This window comes from Callospermophilus lateralis, chromosome 7 (assembly GCF_048772815.1).
Source record: "Callospermophilus lateralis isolate mCalLat2 chromosome 7, mCalLat2.hap1, whole genome shotgun sequence".
NCBI classification, from domain to species: domain Eukaryota; kingdom Metazoa; phylum Chordata; class Mammalia; order Rodentia; family Sciuridae; genus Callospermophilus; species Callospermophilus lateralis.
In genome coordinates this window covers 1,368,458-1,388,467 of record NC_135311.1, presented here as the reverse complement: position 1 = coordinate 1,388,467, position 20,010 = coordinate 1,368,458, and the positions used below count along the sequence as shown (strand labels likewise).

At 40.6% G+C, this 20,010-nt stretch overlaps 1 protein-coding gene across 2 annotated transcripts; it reads left to right on the top strand.

The window, feature by feature from the left end:
* The first annotated feature begins 278 nt into the window (after positions 1-278).
* Positions 279-18,472, top strand: Lix1l (limb and CNS expressed 1 like). Of its 2 annotated transcripts, none has more exons than XM_076861891.1 (6): positions 279-643; positions 8,416-8,579; positions 11,037-11,177; positions 15,492-15,587; positions 16,019-16,096; positions 16,374-18,472. In XM_076861891.1, exons 1-6 carry the CDS (start codon positions 352-354, stop codon positions 16,611-16,613), a joined length of 1,011 nt encoding a protein of 336 aa, XP_076718006.1. In that variant the 5' UTR covers positions 279-351; the 3' UTR covers positions 16,614-18,472. The 2 variants fall into 2 exon arrangements, with proteins under 2 accessions (XP_076718006.1, XP_076718005.1); XM_076861890.1 differs by having other exon boundaries at positions 16,371-18,472.
* The last annotated feature ends 1,538 nt before the right edge of the window (positions 18,473-20,010 follow it).

The following is a 20,010-nucleotide window of genomic DNA, read 5'->3' as shown; positions in this document are numbered from 1 at the left end:
CCAGGGGTCTGGGCGGATTTCTAGTGCTCGCCGCAGGATTCCCAAAGACGCCCCGAAGCTCTGCTCTCCCTGGCAGAGGATATCGGTTTTTCCTCTTCGCATTGGTTCTCCGCACCTCCAACTTCCTCAGTGATTTGCTTCTGGTGGACTGAGAGCCCGCCCCCTCCCTCCCTCTCGCTGGTGATTGGCACGGGACGCGGCTTTTCCCCGCCTCCACTTGACTGACAGCTGGGCCCCGGCCCCGCCCCGGCCCCGGCCCCGCCCCGGCCCCGGCGCTCGCTGGCTGGGGTGGCTGGGACCGTTAGCTCGCCAGGCTGGCAGGCTCCGGGCCCTCCTCCGCTGGCCGTCGGGATGGAGACGATGCGAGCACAACGACTGCAGCCCGGAGTGGGCACCAGCGGAAGGGGGACTCTTCGAGCGCTGCGCCCCGGGGTGACTGGGGCTGCGGCCACCGCCGCCACACCCCCAGCTGGCCCCCCGCCGGCCCCACCGCCCCCTGCACCGCCCCCGCCGCCGCTCCTCCTGTCCGGGGCCCCCGGGATGCCCCTGCCGCCCGGCGCCGCCGGCAGCCCGGCTGTGCTGCGCGAGGCGGTGGAGGCCGTGGTGAGGAGCTTCGCCAAGCACACGCAGGGCTACGGCCGCGGTGAGTCCGAGCGCGCTCGGCGGACGCCCTCTCCCGGGAGCCTGGCTCCCACGGCCCTCCCACGCCTTTCCTTCCCTCGGGCTCCACACACTCGCACACACTCAGGCCCTCCGTGGAATTATGATACCTTGTCGGTCCCCTATTCCCAGAGAGTCCTCTTTCCCCTCGCCTTTTCTGTCCGGAATGGAATTCTTTCTGAGCTTGCTTGATGTTTTAACTAGTAAACATCAGCTAGTAAACATCAAAGCTAGAGACTCAGGCTTCCTTGTGTGGGATCCCATCCTTGATCTCAGCTCTGAGCTACTTCTCATCTGTATGCCCTTTCAGTCTTTCTGATGGCAGTGATTCCTGGACCGCCCTGCTAAGTGACTCCATCTCCTGAGCTTTGACTTTTTAATTTTTTACTTACTTACTTCACTCTGAAATCTCCAGTGCAACTTCTGATTTGCTGGGGAGTTAGTGCCTTCACAAGTCAAAGTAATTGGGCCTTTAAATCTGGATCCATACCGTTGAGCCCATGCCAGCTTCCTGTGACTTAGTAGCTCACTTTTGTCTTTTTAGTATGGAGTCTCAGAACTCTGGCCTCTGTCTGTCTGGCTCTGCTTTCCTGGCCCTTGCCCAGGAACTGAGGATAAATCCCAGGCCTTGGCTCTCTGAATGCTAAATTCTGTGGAAATGAGCCAGGTAGAAACCCTATTTCGGTTAGAAATCTTCAGCTTAAAGATGCCTAATTTCTAGGAAGGGGAATGTGAGGATTTTCTTTGTTGTTTTTGTTTAACTAGTGTAGAGTTTCTTGTCTGAGTTCTAGTTCCAAATTTATAGTTTAAGTAACAAGGAATATATGACTGGTGTGGGATTCAGAATTTAAGTCTGAAATTTTCAAGACATCACTTCTTCTGCTTGGCCAAGTCTTGTTTGATCCAGAAGTAACTATGTCTTTAACTTTCTAGTTTGATACAGAGAAAATTTGCAGAGCTTTCTCTATAGATAATAATGAGGTTTTTGTTTTTGCTTTTTTTGAGAGAGTATAGTGAAAAGAACACGTATGTGTACAGGCTTCAGAGACTTCTGTCACTTGCTAGCTCTGTCTTTGGGGAAAGAAACAATCACACTGAGCTTCACCTTTCTCAGGGGTTATGATGTGGATTGAGAAATTGCAACTGAAAATATAATGGGTACTTTTAATTATTATTATCATCTCAAATTCATTGATTCATATTTCCTTAAGACCGTGACTCTCCCACTTTTAAATCCTGATGTTGTAAACCCAGAGAGTCCAATGAAAACAGATTTTCAGATCCAGTTTGCTGTATGTGCCTAATCATTAATTTACTATTAGTTTCTCTTCATTTTTCATACAATTTGTACTCCTACCATGGAGCAGGTACTTTGCGAGATGTGATTCTGAAATTCATCAAGAGTCAATACAGTTATTTTTCTAGTTTAATTCGTAGGCTTAACAAGGCTATGTGGTGGGATGGCCCTCAGCCATTATCCTGTTGCTTCAGGTCTCTTTAAGTCAAGACCAAGGGACAGTCTTTGCCTCTGGGCATAGGAATAGCCAGGAGTGATCAACCTAAATCTGAATTCTTCCTCTGGGAAACTTATTGGTGTTCATTAAAATCATAGAGGAGTGTACCCTTTCTCCTTGTCTATGTTACGTGGAAAGCCTCTGGTTTGGCTTCCAAACTGGGTGTCTTATAAAACCTTAATTTCCTCAGAAAGGATGAGGGAACAAAGAGATTGTGCTGACAAAGAGCGATCACTCTGTGGTGATTCTCTCCTCCACTCTCCCACCTCCCATTACAGTCCTCATTATTCTCGAGTTACCCATTTCCAGTCTGGGTGTCCAGCCAGTTCTTTACGAGAGTTTGGCAGATAGTTCAGCTTTAGGCAAGCAGAATCTCTGCCGATTTGGCTCAGAAGTCCTTCACCACATGGAACCACTTATTCTGCTCCGATTAATAGGCGAAGCTGTCATTGGCATGTACCCACATACCCGTGTGACTGATGGCATGGTAATTGGGGGATGGCTCTATTCCCCTGAAAACAATTTACTTTGGTCTCTGTCCAAATCATTTTCTGATCCAACAATGCCTTGCACATCATCTTCAATCCACATCCTTCATCTTCTTCCTGTCTACTCCAAATTCATCCTTTTCAGTTCAGTCTTTAGATTCATTTTCCACTCATATTGGATCCCAGCATTTAAGCAAAAAAGCTCTTCTCTTATTTTACCTATTTGTCCTTTATCTCCCCGTGCCCCTCACCTGCCTGAGAGACACGCATAGTTCTGTTGGCTGTTGGATCTTTTATGTGTATATATATATTTTTTCCTTTCCTTTCCTTTCCTTTCTTTTCTTTTCTTTCTTTTTATGTGGTGCTGAAGATCGAAACTATTGCCTCCCACGTGCTAGGCAAGTGCTCTACACCTGAGCCACAACCCCAGCCCTTCTGTTGGATCTTAATCAGTTTAAAGTGTATATATATATAGAGAGAGAATTTGGGATCAGAGAACCTGGCCCTGCCAAATAATGTCTGTGCAGCTTGGAGAAAATGCTTAATCTCTCTATGCCTCATCTATTTTGTTTATTCATTTAACAAATATTTATTGATTACCAGATGCAGTGGTGAACAAGGCAGATATTTAGTCCTCTTGATGGAGTTCACAGTCTGCTTCACAGATCATATGAGGATTAATGGTATAATAAAGCAGGATAGTACAATAAAAAGGGTTGGCTTTGTAAACAAATGAATATTTTTTCTAAACCCTGTTCTGCTACTTCCGGCCTTTTCCTTGTTTGCTTTTAGTGAAATGGATGTTATCATACCTATTTTGATAGTTTTGTGTGGATTAAATGAAAACATGAATTTAAAGCATGCAGCACATAGTACTCAATGAGTGATTGCTATTACTGTGCATTTGGAAATGCTTTGAAAAATATGATGGGCATTGTTCACATTACCATGTTTCTCTCCCCTTTTTTCCACATGACATGTAGATCTTCTCTCATGTTTAACATCTGGCAATCCCTAAACTGGCATGATTGAGCAAGTTACTTTCCTTGCTTTATAACTGTTATATTTGCATCTGCAAGCCTCTTGTTTTGGAATTATTGCTCTCCCATTATATTACAATAGGGCTATGTAATTGGAGATTTTGCCCACCTACTCTACTGCTCTGACTAAATGAATCCTATGTAATATTTTCTGTTTAATCTTTCCTTTTCCTCACTACAGGTTTTTCTACAAGTGATTGAATTACACTGATTGGTCTGAATATTTCCAGTTTTTAGAAATGTTAGATTAATCCCAATATTAGTTTCTTACAGCTGCTGTAACAAATTCTCACAAATTTTGCTGCTTAAAACAACAGAAGTTTATTCGCCCACAGCTCTGTGAGTAGTAAATCCAAAGTCAGTATCACTGAGCCACAAATCAAGGTGTGGGCAAGGAGATGTTCTCTCCAGAAATTTAAGGGAAAATCCATTCCTTGCCGATTCCAGCTTCTGCTGACATTCCTTGGCTTGTGGCTCTCTCTTTCCAATCTCTGCCTCCATGCCTTTCCTCTTCTGTATTTTGCCAAATCTGCGCTCCCTCTTATAAGGACACTTTTGATTGCATTTAGGGCCCAACACGATAATCTAGGATAATCTCTCCACCAAAGATTACTTAACTTAAACATGTTGCAAAGTCTTTGTCACATAAGGTGATATTCACAGGTCCCAGGGATTAGACATTCATCTAGGCAGAAGGTATTATTCAGCCTAGCCTAGTCCCCTATTGAAGTCACTGTTGCTTTACAATCCCTCCCTTCCAAAGAGACTGTGCATTATAAGCTTATTAATTTTAAAGCTATTCCCTTTATAATAATATAAAATTTTTTCTGTAGTTCATTGTTGCTTTTTGTTTTTCGAGTGCTGGGGATTGGACCTAGGGTTTCAAGAATGCTAAGCATCTGTACCACTGAGATACACCCAACCCCAGCCCCCAGGTGTTGTTTTAATGTTTCCATTCTGGTGGACAAATGATCTTTACCTCTCATACCACTTAGACATGCATCTAATATTTCATCTTCTAAAGGTAGAAAACAAATCATTCTCTTTTGTGTTGTCATTAAATGTCATGACATAGACATTCTTCGTGTCTTGGTCTTTCTGATGCCCTTTAGCCCATCTGTCATTGCCAACCAGAAAACAATCGTGTCTGCCCAATGTGTGTGTTTCCTCCCTCACTCTTCTTTACTCATATGTAAACCATTATATTCATGATTTCTCATAGAAAATAAAACTACAGACACCACTCCCACACCCAGAAATGCTCACATGTATGTATGCAGGCACGCACACATTACTTACTGGTTTTATGGGGGTTATAAACCCCATGAAGTTGAGCTGTGAACAGGATCCCAAACCCTGGATTAAGATTCCCAAATTGGAAAGAACATTGGCATAAGGACAGTAGATTCATGCCCCAACTGTTACATCTGTGTGACCTCAAGCAAATCATCTGCCCTTTCTTAGTCTCAGCTCTAAAAATCACTCCCTGAACATTTTCAAGTGCAGATCACAATTAATTGCTTTTTTTCCTGACCATTTTGTGTAGTTTCTCATTTCGTACTTACATTTCTGAAGTAAGACTTCCCATTTCCTATGGATTTGAGTGATGATTAAAAAAAAAAAACAGTCCTATACTCTGTGAAGAGAAGGATTTAACTGGATATAGAATAGACATATGCTTTTTACTAGGACCCTTCTTCTTTATTCCACTGTTCTCCCTGTTGTTTGCATGTCAGGAAAGCTGTCACTCAGTGCATTGTGCTGAACTGTCTCAAAGAGGGAACTGGGGCTGAAAAGATCTCAATGGAAAGAACAAAGATGGATAAGCTTTCAGTAGTGACCTGTAAAGAGCCCTTGCCAAAACTAAGGGTGGGAAAGAGAATGTTTCCTTTCCATGCTGCCTTTTAATAGAAGAATGAACATTCTAAAAAAGTCAGTTAAGTATAAGGTATTAGAGTAGAGCTTATTCTGCTTTTCAAACTCCGGCTAGAACATGGGGTCCTTGTTTCAGTTTGAGAGCAGGTGAGATAACATTATTGGTCACTAGGTTTTGAACACTAGCTGGCAGCGATTGTGTTATTCTTTGTATCTCTAATGACTACAGTGAGCTGGGTACCTATTAAATCTCGAGTTCTTGCTTAATGAAAATGTGCAGATCAGATCTCCTGCTGTAGGGAGCATACGTGACTGACAGCCTTGGCTCCTGCCCCTCTAAGTCCGTCAGCACATTTGTACCGAGGCTCCCAGACAGTGACTGAGCATAACCGGAGTATTAATGCAGGCACACCTTGTTAAGATTGTGGGATTCCTTTGATATGGGACTTCCCACTGGCTTGACCAAACCTTTCTTGGAACAGCCTGCAGTCTGAAACATCCAACCCTCCTTCTTTCCCTCTCTTCTATATGTGTCAGACCTGCACTGGGATCTGAAGGCTCTCTCTGCCTTCTCCTACTTCCTCTCTAGAAAATCTTTTACATGTCTATCCTATTTTGATGTCTTCTTGGCAGACCTGAATTAGCACAATATGAAAGAATGAGTGAGTCCTTGTTGTTTGTAAGAGTGAGAAAGTGATTGCAATATATTGGAGAGCACATTTGACAATTTATTATGAGGCCTTGAAGCCATTTGAAACGTTTGGAACCCTAGAGTCAAAGGAAAAATTATGTTTTATAAAGGTAAAATGATCTCATTTCCCCTGTTTAAAATCCTTCAGTTGCTTCCCATCTCACCCTAGGATAAAGCCAGTGCTCTGACGGGGCCTAAAAGGCCCTACCTGGTCTGGTTCCTACCTCCTTTTTAAGCTCACCTTGCATTCCATTCCCCTCACTCTTTTGTAGCCACATTGGCCTTCTTTTAGTCCCTTCATTTACCATGTTCCCTGCTGTCATACAGCCTTTGGACGTGCTGTTTCTTATGCTCAGGGCACTATTCTTTTACTTTTTATCTGGTGGATTCCTGCTCACACCTCAGCTTAGATATCGACTCTTCAGGATAACTTTCTTCACTAGAGCAGATATTCCTACATTGCCCACTATCTGCCTCTCCTAGCACTTATCACAGTTGGAATTTTATGTATGTTTGAGATTATTTAACATCTTTTTTCCTATTTACACTGTGTACATGTTACATTCCCTCTTTAGAATGTATTCTAATATTTATTATAGTTTAGAACAGTCTGGCACAGAGAAAGTGCTTACTGCCTATTTGTGGACTAAATACTTGTAGGAAGTGATCTGGAATACAGGGTCAGGTCTGGAGTTTGATTTTACTCTACTTCAGTCTAATAAGTTAGCCAGTTACTGTTTCTTGGATGTTGGCAGAAGTCAAGAGATTTCTGGGTCAGAAATAAAGAACTTTATTACTCATAGCACAGCAGGTAACATGAGCATTGTGGTGCATCAGTTCCCCTTGTCTCCCGAGTCTTATGTGGAGGACTCAGGTGGATGCTACACAGGCCGTAGGTTATATCATGAGAGGAACACTGAACTTGGGAGAACTGCCATTTTATTATAAGCAGTGGCAAGATTGTTCTTTGGGAGGTATTACCTCATCCCTCAAGGTTCATTGGTGTAAACACAGTCCTGAGAAATGGTCCAAGTTAAGTGCAGTCAGGACTTTACACTCTTGACATGCTCAGCAAGGTTTAAAGGAGTAGAAGAGACCCTTGTAGGAGTACTTCCCAACATACTGTTCCTCCACAAATAATTTTTACCCAATTAAAGATTCAGAAGATAATTGGTCCCCTCACTTTGTTTCATAGTATACACATATTATTCCAGGCTGGAAAGGGAATCTGGTCATTGGTTTGCTCACTAGAAGCATAAGCTTGAGAATGGCTAATAGCCATATTTCCTTAAGCAGTAGTATTGCCCAATGGTTTAAGGACATTGACTGTGGAAACAGGACTCCCTAAATTTGACTCTTAACTCTGCTACTTTCTAGTTTTTTAAATAACCTTGGGCCAGTTATTTAACCCAACTATGCCTCATTTCCCTCATCTGTAAAATGAGAATAACAAAAGTATGTACCTCATAAGGTTGTTAGGATTAAATGAGCCAAGAACTTAGGGAAATGCCTGACATACAATCAGTGTTTAATAAATGTTAACACTTATTATTGTGATGGTTATTATTGTCCTAGGGCAGCTGACCAGTTGTAGAATAATCTACTTATACTTCATTAGGTAGAGATAATGGTCTGCTGACCTTAGAAACTATGCCTCTGATTTTAAGTTATTTTCTTCTGGTATCTAGGACAAATCAAAGTGTGATCTGGGGAGTGGAGGAGAGGAGGACAGGCTTAATCTGGTCTTTTTTTTTTTAATTTTAATATTTATTTATTGGCAGACACAACATCTTTGTTTGTATGTGGTGCTGAGGATCGAACCCAGGCTTGAGCCACATCCCCAGCCCTTAATCTGGTCTTCCTATACAAATTAGCTTGATCATATTCTACGTTTATTAATTTAAATTTTTTTTTTCTTGTTTGTTTTGCAGTGCTGGGGATTGAACCCAGGGCAAGTGCTGTACCACTAAGCTACATCCCTAGCCCCAATTTAAATGGGTTTAAGTGGCAAAAGATAGGAAGTTAAGGAACTCTTAGTGTATGTACAGATTATAGGTACCATACTGAAGTATAGCACCACTTAGAGGTGTGATTGTTGCTGAACTTAACTACTTCTTTTTCTTTCTTCTTCTTCTTCTTTTTTATAGTGAATGTGGTGGAGGCGCTTCAGGAATTCTGGCAGATGAAGCAGTCCCGTGGGGCTGACTTGAAAAACGGGGCTCTAGTGGTTTACGAGATGGTTCCCTCCAGCAGCCCTCCCTATGTTTGCTATGTCACCCTACCTGGGGGAAGTAGCTTTGGGAGTTTCCAGGTAAGAGCTGTGAGGCAGCAGTGGTGAAGCTGAATCTTAGGTGCTGATAAGAACTTTATCACTTTGGCCATTACATTTCTGCATGAAATCACATAGTTGAGGATTTAAGCCAATCTGGAAAAATTATTCTGGCAAGCATCTGAAGCTCATTGGATCACAAAATCACATTAGTAGCATGTTTTTCTTTCAGCCTGCAAAAATCAAACCTATTTATTTATTTATTTTTTAGATATAGATGGACATAATACCTTTATTTTAGTTATTTATATGTGGTGCTGAGGATCAAACCCAGTGCCTCACACATGCTAGGCAAGTGCTCTACCACTGAGGTACAACCCCAGCCTCTCAAACCAGTTTTGATTTTGCACAAACACTGAATATATCAGACTATCAGCATCCAACCCTTATTCTGATCTGGGTCTATTATTGCATTCCAACTTCTTGCTGTGTCTTCCTGAGGATATAGAACAACATTCCCTTTCCTCCCACCCCCAGTAGTTTTCACAGGTATTTACAAAAGAAAGCAATGTTTGAATTCTCCAAGAGATCAAAGGGGAGTGGCTATGTATGGTGAGGTAAGGGGCTCCTCATCATCTAAGAGTTAGGTGATTGAATTTTCATTCTCTTGATTGCCCTCTGGCCTCAGTTTTCCCATCTATAACATGAAAGAGACAGGATATGTTGTTTCTTTCTGGGTATTTTTGTTTGTTGTCATCATTGTTTGTGATGCCAGGGATCAAACCCAGGACATTGTGCATGCTAAGTCTACTTTCTTATTTACTACTGAATTCCCATTACCAGATTCAGAACCCAGCACATAGTAGGTACCTGATAAATCTGTTGCCTGAATGAGAGCCACTGCAGCTTAATTCCTGCCTCAAACAGAAACATTTCAAATCAGGTAACTAAAAATTTTTTCCCTCAGAACCTCAGCTACTTCAGATAAATAAATATATGTCCCAGATAACTAATATTTATATTTTTTTATGGTACTAGGGATTGAACCCAGAGGCTCTACCAGGAGCTACATATTTAACCCCCCCCCTTTTTTTTTTAAAACAGAGCCTCTCACTAAGCTGCCCCAGGCTGTCCTTGAACTTGTGCCTCTCTACCTTACCCTCCTGAGTAGCTGGGGATCACAGGCATGTGCAACTGCACCTGGCTTATGCTTTCTCTTATTAGAGAAAATATCTTTCCTCCTCTTTCCCACCTTATCACAATGCTAAATAATGATTTAATAATTTTATGATGATGCCCATAATTGAACAATTATAGTGATTTGATTTCTGTTATTTTCTAAAAGAGTAGAATTATCCATCTTGGATTTTTTTTAGCTTACATATTTTATATCCACTTTGGTAGGTGAAATTTTTCCTGGTGGTTTTCTTCACAGATAACTTTTTCAGAAAAAGCACTAATGAGTGGAGTGGGCAGCAGATTAGAAATAGAAAACTAGAAACAGAAAAACTAAAGAAGCCAAAAGACTTAGGATTAATGTGTGAAGCTCCATATATTGTTTCAGAGAGAACTGTCAGCTAAAGGAAGTTAGAAATTTAATGATAATATGGGTGGCAAAGTACTGAACATATCCTGGTCTAATTTTTAAAACTGCAACATTAACTGTCCCTCTTCTAATCTTAAAACATAAATGACAAAGGGCACAGAGGTCTTTGAAGCAGCCAGCAAAGATGAATTATAAAGGAATACTATGGTAGCCAGAAATCTGAAGTTGAAAGAGTGAAGACTTTTGAAAATGGATTTCCCTATGATAACCTGTTAGAAATAATACAAAAACATGAGTTAATTTTTAAGTTTTTCTTGCTTTCCTTTCCTAGCCACCTCTCTTCTCCTTGCTTCCTATGGGGGGAAGAAGGCTAAATTTACTCAGACCTCTTCTGGGATAAGTCCTTTGGTTCATTACATTATTGGGGGAAATGCCTGTTCATAGCTGAAAGTGAAATCCATGAATCCCAGCTAGGTGCCTGATAGAGGCAAGAGGCCTTCTCTGCAGAAGCAGCCTACAAACAGCTTTGTTCTAATCGGGGATTATCTAGAGGGATCCAGAAATCTTGCTTGTCCAGAGAACAAGATACAGATTTCTAATAAGCGGGCCAGAATCTGACTTTTGAGTCATCAATTCTGTTGGCAGTTTAAACAGAGCATTTTTCAAGTCTAGTGGTCATGTGCTGACTTCAGCGGCCTTACTAGTCTGATTCACTTTTCTATGAGCTGGGGTCCTCTCCAGTTCTTTAATGACTTCAGGATGTTGAGTCAAAAGTCTGTTTCCAAACATCGAAATCATTTTATAATAAGAACTTTGTAAAGTGTGTTGAACACGAGTGATTTATCTAAAGAGTGTCCACTTTGTTCTCTGTCTTAAGTGTCTCCCTCCCACTGTTTCTTCCTCTCTCTCAAGTACACATGTACACATATTCTCACTTTCTCTTCCCTGCCTAGTTTTGCCCCACAAAAGCAGAGGCCAGGAGGAGTGCTGCAAAGATTGCATTAATGAACTCTGTGTTTAATGAACATCCTTCCCGAAGAATTACTGATGAGTTCATTGAGAAGAGTGTCTCTGAGGCCCTGGCATCTTTCAATGTAAGTACCTGGAACTGGAAGGAAGGAGATAGGGGATGGGAAAACTGACTGGTTCCTTGTTTTCTGTCTACATCTCTGTTCTGCTGATTATCTGTTAATTTTTTGTATGTCATGCACTCCTTATATCTCTGTCCCTAATTTCATACCTATGTTTATATATGTTTTTTTGTTGTTGTTGTGTAGTCTCATTGTATCTTTTTGGTGTCTAGAAACATTTAATTGAAGATTTATGGTATTCTAGAGCTCCTTAATAAATGAAAATTGAGCCTGAATTTTGTTTTTCATAATTTTGATTTAAAACCCTAGTCACTTATAATTTTTTACTAAAAAAAAGAGGATTTTTTTTTTTTTTTTTTGCGGTGCTAGGGATTGAACCGAGTGTCTGCTAGGCAAGCACTGTATCACTGAGGTATACCCCTTCCCCTACATTTTTTTGTGGTGCTGGGGATGGAACCATGGCTTTACACATGCTAAGCAAGTGTTCTATCACTAAGCTCCACCCCAAGACCTTTTTTTTTTTTTTAAGTTATACAGAAAAGAACATTTATTTTGACTCATGATTTTGGTCCAAGGATGAGGGGATTCATCTGGAGGTGGCTTTCTTGCTGGTGAGGTGGTACCAGGTATTACAGGGCAAGAGGAAGTGTGTGAGAGCTGTTCTATCCCATATGACTGCATTTATTGTACTTGTTTCCCTCCTCCATTACTTCAACTTATTAATAAAGAACCCCTTTATAGGGCTGGGGCTGGGGCTCAGTGGTAGAGCGCTTGCCTAGCACATGTGAGGCCCTGGGTTCAAACCTCAGCACCACATAAAATATAAATAAATAGAGTTAAAAATAAATAAACAAAAAAATACTGATAAAAGAAAAAGAACCCCTTTTTTGGGGGGCTGGGGTTGTGGCTCAGTGGTAGAGCGCTTGCCTAGCTTATGTGAGGTACTGGGTTCAATAAAGATATTTTTTTTTGTTTTTGATAGACCTTTATTTTTTTTATTTATATGTGGTGCTGAGAATTGAACCCAGTGCCTCACACAAACCAGGCAAGTGCACTACCGCTAAACCACAACCCCAGCCCTCCACCATGCGGCCAGCGCAATGGTTTCATTAATGAGGTTCTTGGCATAAAAGTTAGCTAGCAGAGATGGAAATAAAACACACAGACTCAGTTACCTTTTTTTACGACCAGGTCCAAGACGGCTCCCCTCTCTGGTTCCCACCTCTAACCGCCCAGGCAGGGCAGCAAGGATTACTCAGGGCTAGCAGGAGAGAGAGAGAGCGAGCACGCCAGGGAGTAGCCTTTTATTGGGGAGCAAGAAACTCAGGGGAGAATTCCATCCAATGAAGGTTGAAGGGGGGCCTGCACTCCAAGGTCAGGGTCAGTCACACCCCCACAAGAACAGGTTCTCTCATCAGGAGAGGCCGGGAAAGCTCTGACACAGCCAGAGCACCTCAGACCCAAACCAGGAGTCGCCCAGTCACGTGTGAGAATGGCTCCCCACACAGCCCTAATAAAAATATATTTTTAAAAAGAACCCCTTTTTTTAGACAATGTTTTATCATTTTCCCTTTTAGGAACAGGAGAATTATCTACTTCCTTTTCTCTTCTTCTTCTTCTTTTTTTTTTTTTAGTGATAGTTGGACACAAACCTTTATTTTATTTCTTTATGTTTATGTGGTGCTGAGGATCGAACCTAAGGCCTCACACATACACTAGGCGAGTGTTCTACCACTGAGTCACAGCCCCAACCCCAAATTATCTACTTTCTTTAAAAAGAACATCTAGGGGCTAGGGGTGTGGCTCACTGATAGAGCGTTTGCGTAGCATGTGTGAGGTATTGGGTTGATACTCAGCGCTGCATATAAATAAATAAATAAAATAAAGGTCCATTGACAACTAAAAAATATTTTAAAAAAGAACATTTGTTCTTTCAAATTATCATGGTGATGTGATAATAATCATAAATAACAGGGACCAATATAAGGGATTTTTATGTACTTTATCTCATTTGATCATTACAATAACCCTAGAAGTATTATTATTACCCCTGTTTAACAGATGAAAAGTCTAAACCACAGAAGTGAAGTAAGGGGTAGCACCACGATTAGGATACAGGTAGACCTAGCTGAGGGGTGCCTCCTGGGAAAGAACACTGCTTTCTTCTTTCCTCCCTACAGACCACCAACAGGGTGAAAAAGTCAGACTGATTCCCTGTTTCTATTCTGTTCACATTTAGTTAAGGTATAATTACATAACGCTAAACTGCTTTATTTATCAGTTTTATAGATTAGTTGTTGACCACTGTAAATCACAATTTGTCTTTCCTCTGTTACTTAGAACCTATCTGTTTTCCTCCCATTATTCTTTATCCTAATCAACAGCATCCTTAGAGAATAACAATTTTATTTTATTTTCTTACAGTTTTGATAGTGGGAATTGAACCCAGGGGTGCTCTACCCCTGAGCTACATCCCCATCCCTTTTTATTTTTACTTTGCAACAGGGTCTCTCTAAACTGCTTAGGGTTTTGCTAAATTGCTGTGGATGGCCTTGAACTTGGGATCTTCCTGCCTCAGCATCCTGAGTGACTTGACCACTACCTGACTAATAAAATCATTTAAAATCAGTCAGTTCAAAATCAGGAAAGTGCATTTGCCACTCTTCATCTAATGGTATTATAAAATAAAATATTTGTTTGGATTATAGAAAGCAGGATGTGCACTAGCATATAGGCTCTGAATTTACTGTATTGAAATTATAGTTCTACCAGCTATATAACTTTGATCGAGTTATCTCATCAAGTCTGTTTCCTCATCTACCAAATAGGTTAAAAATCACACATGACACATAAGGTTAATGGATAAAAGAGATATTTAAGCACTTAGCACGTTATCAGTTTAAATGCAAGTAACAGAAAATCCCACATCAAATTAAGGAAATTAGCAAAGAAAGGAAATTCATTATCTAAAATGACAGGAAGTCTACAAGTAGGGCAGATTTCATGACTGGTTGATTCCATGAATCAAGAACATCATCATCGCTGGGTGTGAGGGGCACATACCTGTAATCCCAGCAGTTTGGGAAACTGAGACAGGAGGATTGCGAGTTCAAAGCCAGCCTCAGCAATGGTGAGGCACTAAGCATCTCAGTGAGACCCTGTTTCTAAATAAAATTTTAAAAACAGGGCTGGGGATGTGGCTCAGTGGCCAAGTGCCCCTGAGTTCAATTCTTGGTGCAAAAGAAAAAAAAGAACGTCATCATATCTACAGCTGGTCATGGTATGCATGCTTGTAGTCCCAGCTACTAGGGATGCTGAGGCAGGAGGATAACTTGAGCCCAGGAGTTGGAGGCTATCCTGGCAATAGTAAGACGCCATTTTGGGAGGTGAGGAGTTAAGGAGTCAGGGGAGCCAAGTGTGTTGGTGTACCCTTGTAATTCCATCTGGTCTGATATATTCCAGATTGATTACAGGTATGCCATGATTTTGAACCCCTCAGCTCTCAGGAGACTGGGCAATGCCTGGGATGGATGGACTCCTCAGTTTGAAGTCACTGTGCTTGCCAGCAACCTCTTCTGTATACTCAGTTAGCTATATAGATAAGGATTATTTCATATGTGCCATGTCATGGAAAAGTTTGGTAAGCACTGAATAAGGTGTCACAGAGAACAATTACTGGCACAAATAAAATAGTTACTTGCTTCAGAGTACTAAAGCCTAATTTTTTTCTAAGTTTTCAATCTTTTTTAAAAATATTTTTTAGTTGTCAATGGTTTTTATTTTATTTATTTATAAGTGGTGCTGAGAATTGAACCCAGTGCCTCACACATGCTAGGCAAGCTCTCTACCACTGAGCCACAATCCCAGCCCCACTAAAGCCTAATTTTAAAGATTACATTTTCCCTTCTAGTTAAAGTCTTCAATTTAATGTGTTGGGAATAATTTTTAAAAATAAAAGGACTGGGATGTAATTCAATGGTAAAGTACCTCTGGGTAAGAATTGAGATGTATTTTAAGTATAAAATATGTTTCAAAAACTTGGTTCAAAAAATGTAAAACAGAGGCTGGGGTTCTGGCTCAGTGGTAGAGTACTCGCCTAGCACGCATGAGGCCCTGGGTTCGAGCCTCAGCACCACATAAAAATAAATAAATAAAGGTATCCTGTCCATCTACAACTAAAAAAATTTTTTACTATAATGTGGCAACTGTGAAATCTAAAATTAAATATGTGGCTCATGTTTTTTTGTTGGATAGTGCTGCTGAAGATGATAATTCCAATTGGAAATCTATTTGTCTTTTCTTTTCCTCTGTTACCAGGGCAACAGGGAGGAAGCTGACAACCCAAATACAGGCATTGGTGCCTTCCGATTTATGTTAGAATCCAACAAGGGCAAGTCAATGTTGGAGTTCCAGGTACTATTCCACTACTTCCCTGGCTCTAATAACATGGTCAGCCTGCTAATGTACACATAATGCCTCCTACTAATCTCTACTACAATCAGACTTTTTAAAAAAGAAGGAAAAGGAAGTAGAATTTTTTTCAAAATATAAATACTTCCTTCCCCCAGGGATATATCAGAGTTGGTGATTAGAGATGCTTCCACAAATATATTTTGTAAAGAAATTTCCATGTGATTCTACCAACATAAGAGTCACTGTCCTGAGCTGAGATTGTGACTCAGCAGTAGCGCACTTGCCTGGCATGTGTGAGGTACTGGGTTAGATTCTCAGCACCATGTATAAATAAATAAAATAAAGACCTATCAACAACTAAGAAAAAAAATTTTAAAGGAAAAATTTTTTTTTAAATCACTGTCCTGGTACTACATGTCTTCTTCCCCCAGGAGCTAATGACAGTGTTTCAATTGTTGCACTGGAATGGCAGCCTTAAGGCCATGAGGGAAAGACAGTGCTCTCGGCAGGTAAGAGATCTCCTGAGTGAGAGGGACAGGGTCTGCTGCCGTGGTAAAGGGAAGCAAGCCTGTGGGTACGGGTGGTGAACACTGAAAGCCTTCAGTGCCCTCTTCACTTCACTCCACCAGGAAGTTTTCCTTAAGAACCTCCCTGGAGGGCCTTAGGTGCTGCTTCAGTGAGGACTCCAAAGCTAAGAGTACCTAGTCCCAGCTGGGTCTGTGTGGTATGGTATGATATGAACCTTTGTCTTCTCAGTGATCTTCAGTTCCTCTCTCCAACCAGGAGGTGTTGGCTCATTATTCGCACCGAGCCCTAGATGATGATATTCGCCACCAAATGGCCTTGGACTGGGTGAGCCGGGAGCAGAGTGTGCCAGGGGCACTTTCTAGAGAGCTGGCCTCCACTGAACGGGAATTGGATGAAGCCCGGCTGGCAGGCAAGGAGCTGCGCTTCCACAAGGAGAAGAAAGATATTCTCATGCTGGCTGCTGGGCAGTTGGGCAATATGCATTCTTCCAACTGCTAGGCATCTACCTTCATACTCCCTCTCCTTTCCTGGACCTTTTTTGTATGTCTCCTCTCTAAGACTTAGGATGATTTCTGTACATGCTTACTCAATTTTATACTTTAAAATATAGATATATATATATATATGTATAAACCACACCTGGATTCCCATTTGCTAGGAGATCTCTTTTCTAACTTCCAGGTTTGGGGACCTCTCCATTTTAAAACCTCTCCATTCACTCTTTGAGAAAGAGCAGGCTGTCTTTGGAGCTTGTACACTTCCAGATTAATTCTGTATAGTCATTTCAATAACACAATATGATCAAGTGTTCATGTCTCCCTTTAAAATAACGGGTATACCTATGTACCCCACCCTCATCCTCATTCTTGCTTTTTTTTTTTGGTCTCAAACAGGGTATGAGTAAGAAATCTTTGGCTTTGGTTTATCTTGAGCTGGATCTGCTTGGTACCTCTCCCGTCCCCACCACTACCTTACTCCTTTCTTTGTCTCTACTAACCCTTTGTTTTGAGGGTTCCCTACCCTATTATTCAGAAAGGAGTGAAAATCTGGTTTATTATTTTTAAATCATTCCTGAGAAATTGCCCATCAATACAAGAGGAATTATAAACACAATTCATGGGGTTACTTCCTAATTTGCTTGGAAGCAATCTCTATCTATATGATTTTGGAAGTCCAGATTTCTAGAAATACTCTATATAGTAGGATGGGGGTAAGGGGTTAGGCTGGTTATCATTCAGTATTCCCTTTTCACTTCTCCCCTGCTTGCCTAGCTTAGTTAAACCTTAAACCTTCTACCTGCAGAGACTGGTAGAAAGTAAACTTCTATCCCGGCCACCATCCACATTATTTTGCTCTTTAAAAGTAATATCTGTTCCATTTGGTAAGTGAGGGCCAGATTTCTCTCCCTACCACCAAATTGGTACTGTTTACTGCCTTGGATGTATGTACCTTAGATTCTTATTTCTTTCTTTTCCTTTTCCTCCACATTGATCATTAGAACATGAGTTGATTAGGAAAATAAGATATAAGCCTTTGGCATTTTGGTACTTCCTAATTGAAAACTTAGGCGTCTGCAAGAGGGGAAAGAGAATCAATGATCAGCTATTTGTGTTTTAATATGGCTCTTCTCTCCAGCTCTTTCTTGGGTAAAGTAAGAAGTGATCTAGAGTATAGAAAGAGCATTCTCCTTTTGGAAAATTATATGTGCTGAGATAGATTTCCCCCCTTGCTTCTGTGGTCTCCTTTATATATTATTGTTCAGTGCACTTTCCAAACTGAGTTTGGGAAGTTTAATGCTTCTGCATTTGAACTTTTTATTTATACAGAATTTGCTTTTAAAAGTAGATTAGGAAACTTTGCTCTTTGGATTAGGTAACAAGATGATAGGCAGATTTCCTGCTTTTGGAATCATCTTGGTGACCAGTACATATGGAATCAGAGATAAAGAATCCAGCTACAATTTTATTAGTGCCTGAAAGTGGCTTCCTTGATTCTCTAAGCCCCATCTTTATATTCCATGAAACACATGTAATATTGGAGTAGAGCTCCTACATTAAATAATAGGTATATCTGGTTTTATTTATATTTATAACCCCCCCCAATCATAAACCCTCCAGTTTCTCCTGTGCTCCTTTCTCTGGGAAGAAGTGTTAAGGGTGTGAGTTTTGGGAAGAATTGTCCTTGTACTTCCTAGATTTATTCTTTTTATCAAATACCCCCAAACCCCAAAGAATTTGAGAAAAAATTGTTTCCTTATCTGTCCATTTTTGTTGTCAAAGATTTTAGTTGTCTTCTAAAGCTTTCTATGTATTTTATATGTATAATTTTATACAATTAAATAGATTTTTGTCTAGTGAGCCAGAACGACTCTTTCTTGAGACCCATGTATCAGAGAAGCTCTAAAATGGCTCCATTCATTTACACATTAAAAAAGAATTCTGAGTATTTTGGGAGTGGTAAAAATAAAATTGCACTGCAGGGGAAAGGCATTCTGCCTCCCCTTCTCTAGACATTTAAGGAGTTTGATTTTTTTTCCTCCTTGGTACTGGGGATTGTACCCAGGGGTGCTTAACTAATAAGCCACATCCCTAACCCTTTTTATTTTTGAGACAAGGTCTAAGTTGCTTTGGTGCCTCAGTAAATTGCTGAAGCTGGCTTTGAACTTTTGATCCTCCTGCCTCAGCTCTTTAGCCGTTGGGATTACAGGCGTGTGTCACTGTGCCTGGAATGGAGCCTGAATTTTGTCCTTGGCCCTTTCTCTTCAGCTTTACTCATTCCCACTCTCTCACAACTACAGTGATTTTAAACTCCCCTATACACACAATTCTACAATCTATTCTTCTACCCCAACTTGTTCTGAGCTTTTACATCTATATTTCCACACACCAGACTTCACTACCTGGAGGTGACGGGAGTACCATGACCTCACATCAAAAGTAGAGCCCGTTTTTCCAAACTTGCTCCTCTTTGATGTTCTAAATCTGTTATTGGAATTATTATCTACCTAATTTTCTAAGCTAGAAACTTTAGGTCCATCATTCAATCAGATACTACTCTTTTTTCCCCGGTACCAGGGTTTGAACCCAGGGGTGCTTAGCCACTGAGCCACATCCCCAGCCCTTTTTTTTTTTTTTAAAATATTTTATTTAGAGACAGGGTCTCACTGAATTGCTTAGGGTTTCACTAAATTGCTGAGGCTGGTTTTGAACTCATAATCCTCCTGCCTCAGCCTCCCAAAAAGCTGGGATTACAGGCACATGCCAGAACACCTGGCCAGACAATACTCTGGAGTCTCATATCTGGACTGGATACTGCAATAGCTTCCTAATTGGTTTTTATGTTCCTTAATATCCTTCACTTTACTCTGATATTCCTTACTGAAATACTACTGCCATTCATTTCCTTAAACCATTGTTTAGCTGTTTTTACTTTGAGGAATACTTCCAAAAGTTTTAGATGGGAACCATTTATATTACCTGAGATGATTTTAGGTGATATTTTTTTATTAGTCTTCAATAATTATGCTTTTATCTGAATTTATAGTAGAAAAATATTGGTTTTCACTTATGGAAGTAATATTAAAATTTCCTGTTGGTGTAAATTTGTGTTTACAAAAGCCTATTTAAGGAAGAATAGTAAGCAAAAATAATATAGGGACTACCTGCAAATATTAAAAATCATGAGTACTCAAAAAATATTTGAAGTAGAGAAATTTGTTTATAGGAAAAATTTCAAAATACTTAGTATGGCAATTTGACCCTAAACTATGCCTCCAGACTTATTTCCCAGTCACATAGCATCAGGCATACATAATGTCTTTGTGGGGGGGGAGGCAAAGAGGTTTATTATACTGATGACTAATGCAATCCACAGTGAAATTATAGTACACATAAAT

What these genes read in the sequence shown, in the direction of transcription:
- Lix1l (XM_076861890.1), top strand. Translation starts at nt 352, where the DNA reads ATGGAGACGATGCGAGCACAACGACTGCAGCCCGGAGTGGGCACCAGC. An exon ending in AGTCAATGTTGGAGTTCCAG is followed by an intron (nt 15,588 to 16,018) that starts GTACTATTCCAC and finishes TTCTTCCCCCAG; the next exon opens with GAGCTAATGACAGTGTTTCA. An exon ending in AAAGACAGTGCTCTCGGCAG is followed by an intron (nt 16,097 to 16,370) that starts GTAAGAGATCTC and finishes CTCTCCAACCAG; the next exon opens with GAGGTGTTGGCTCATTATTC.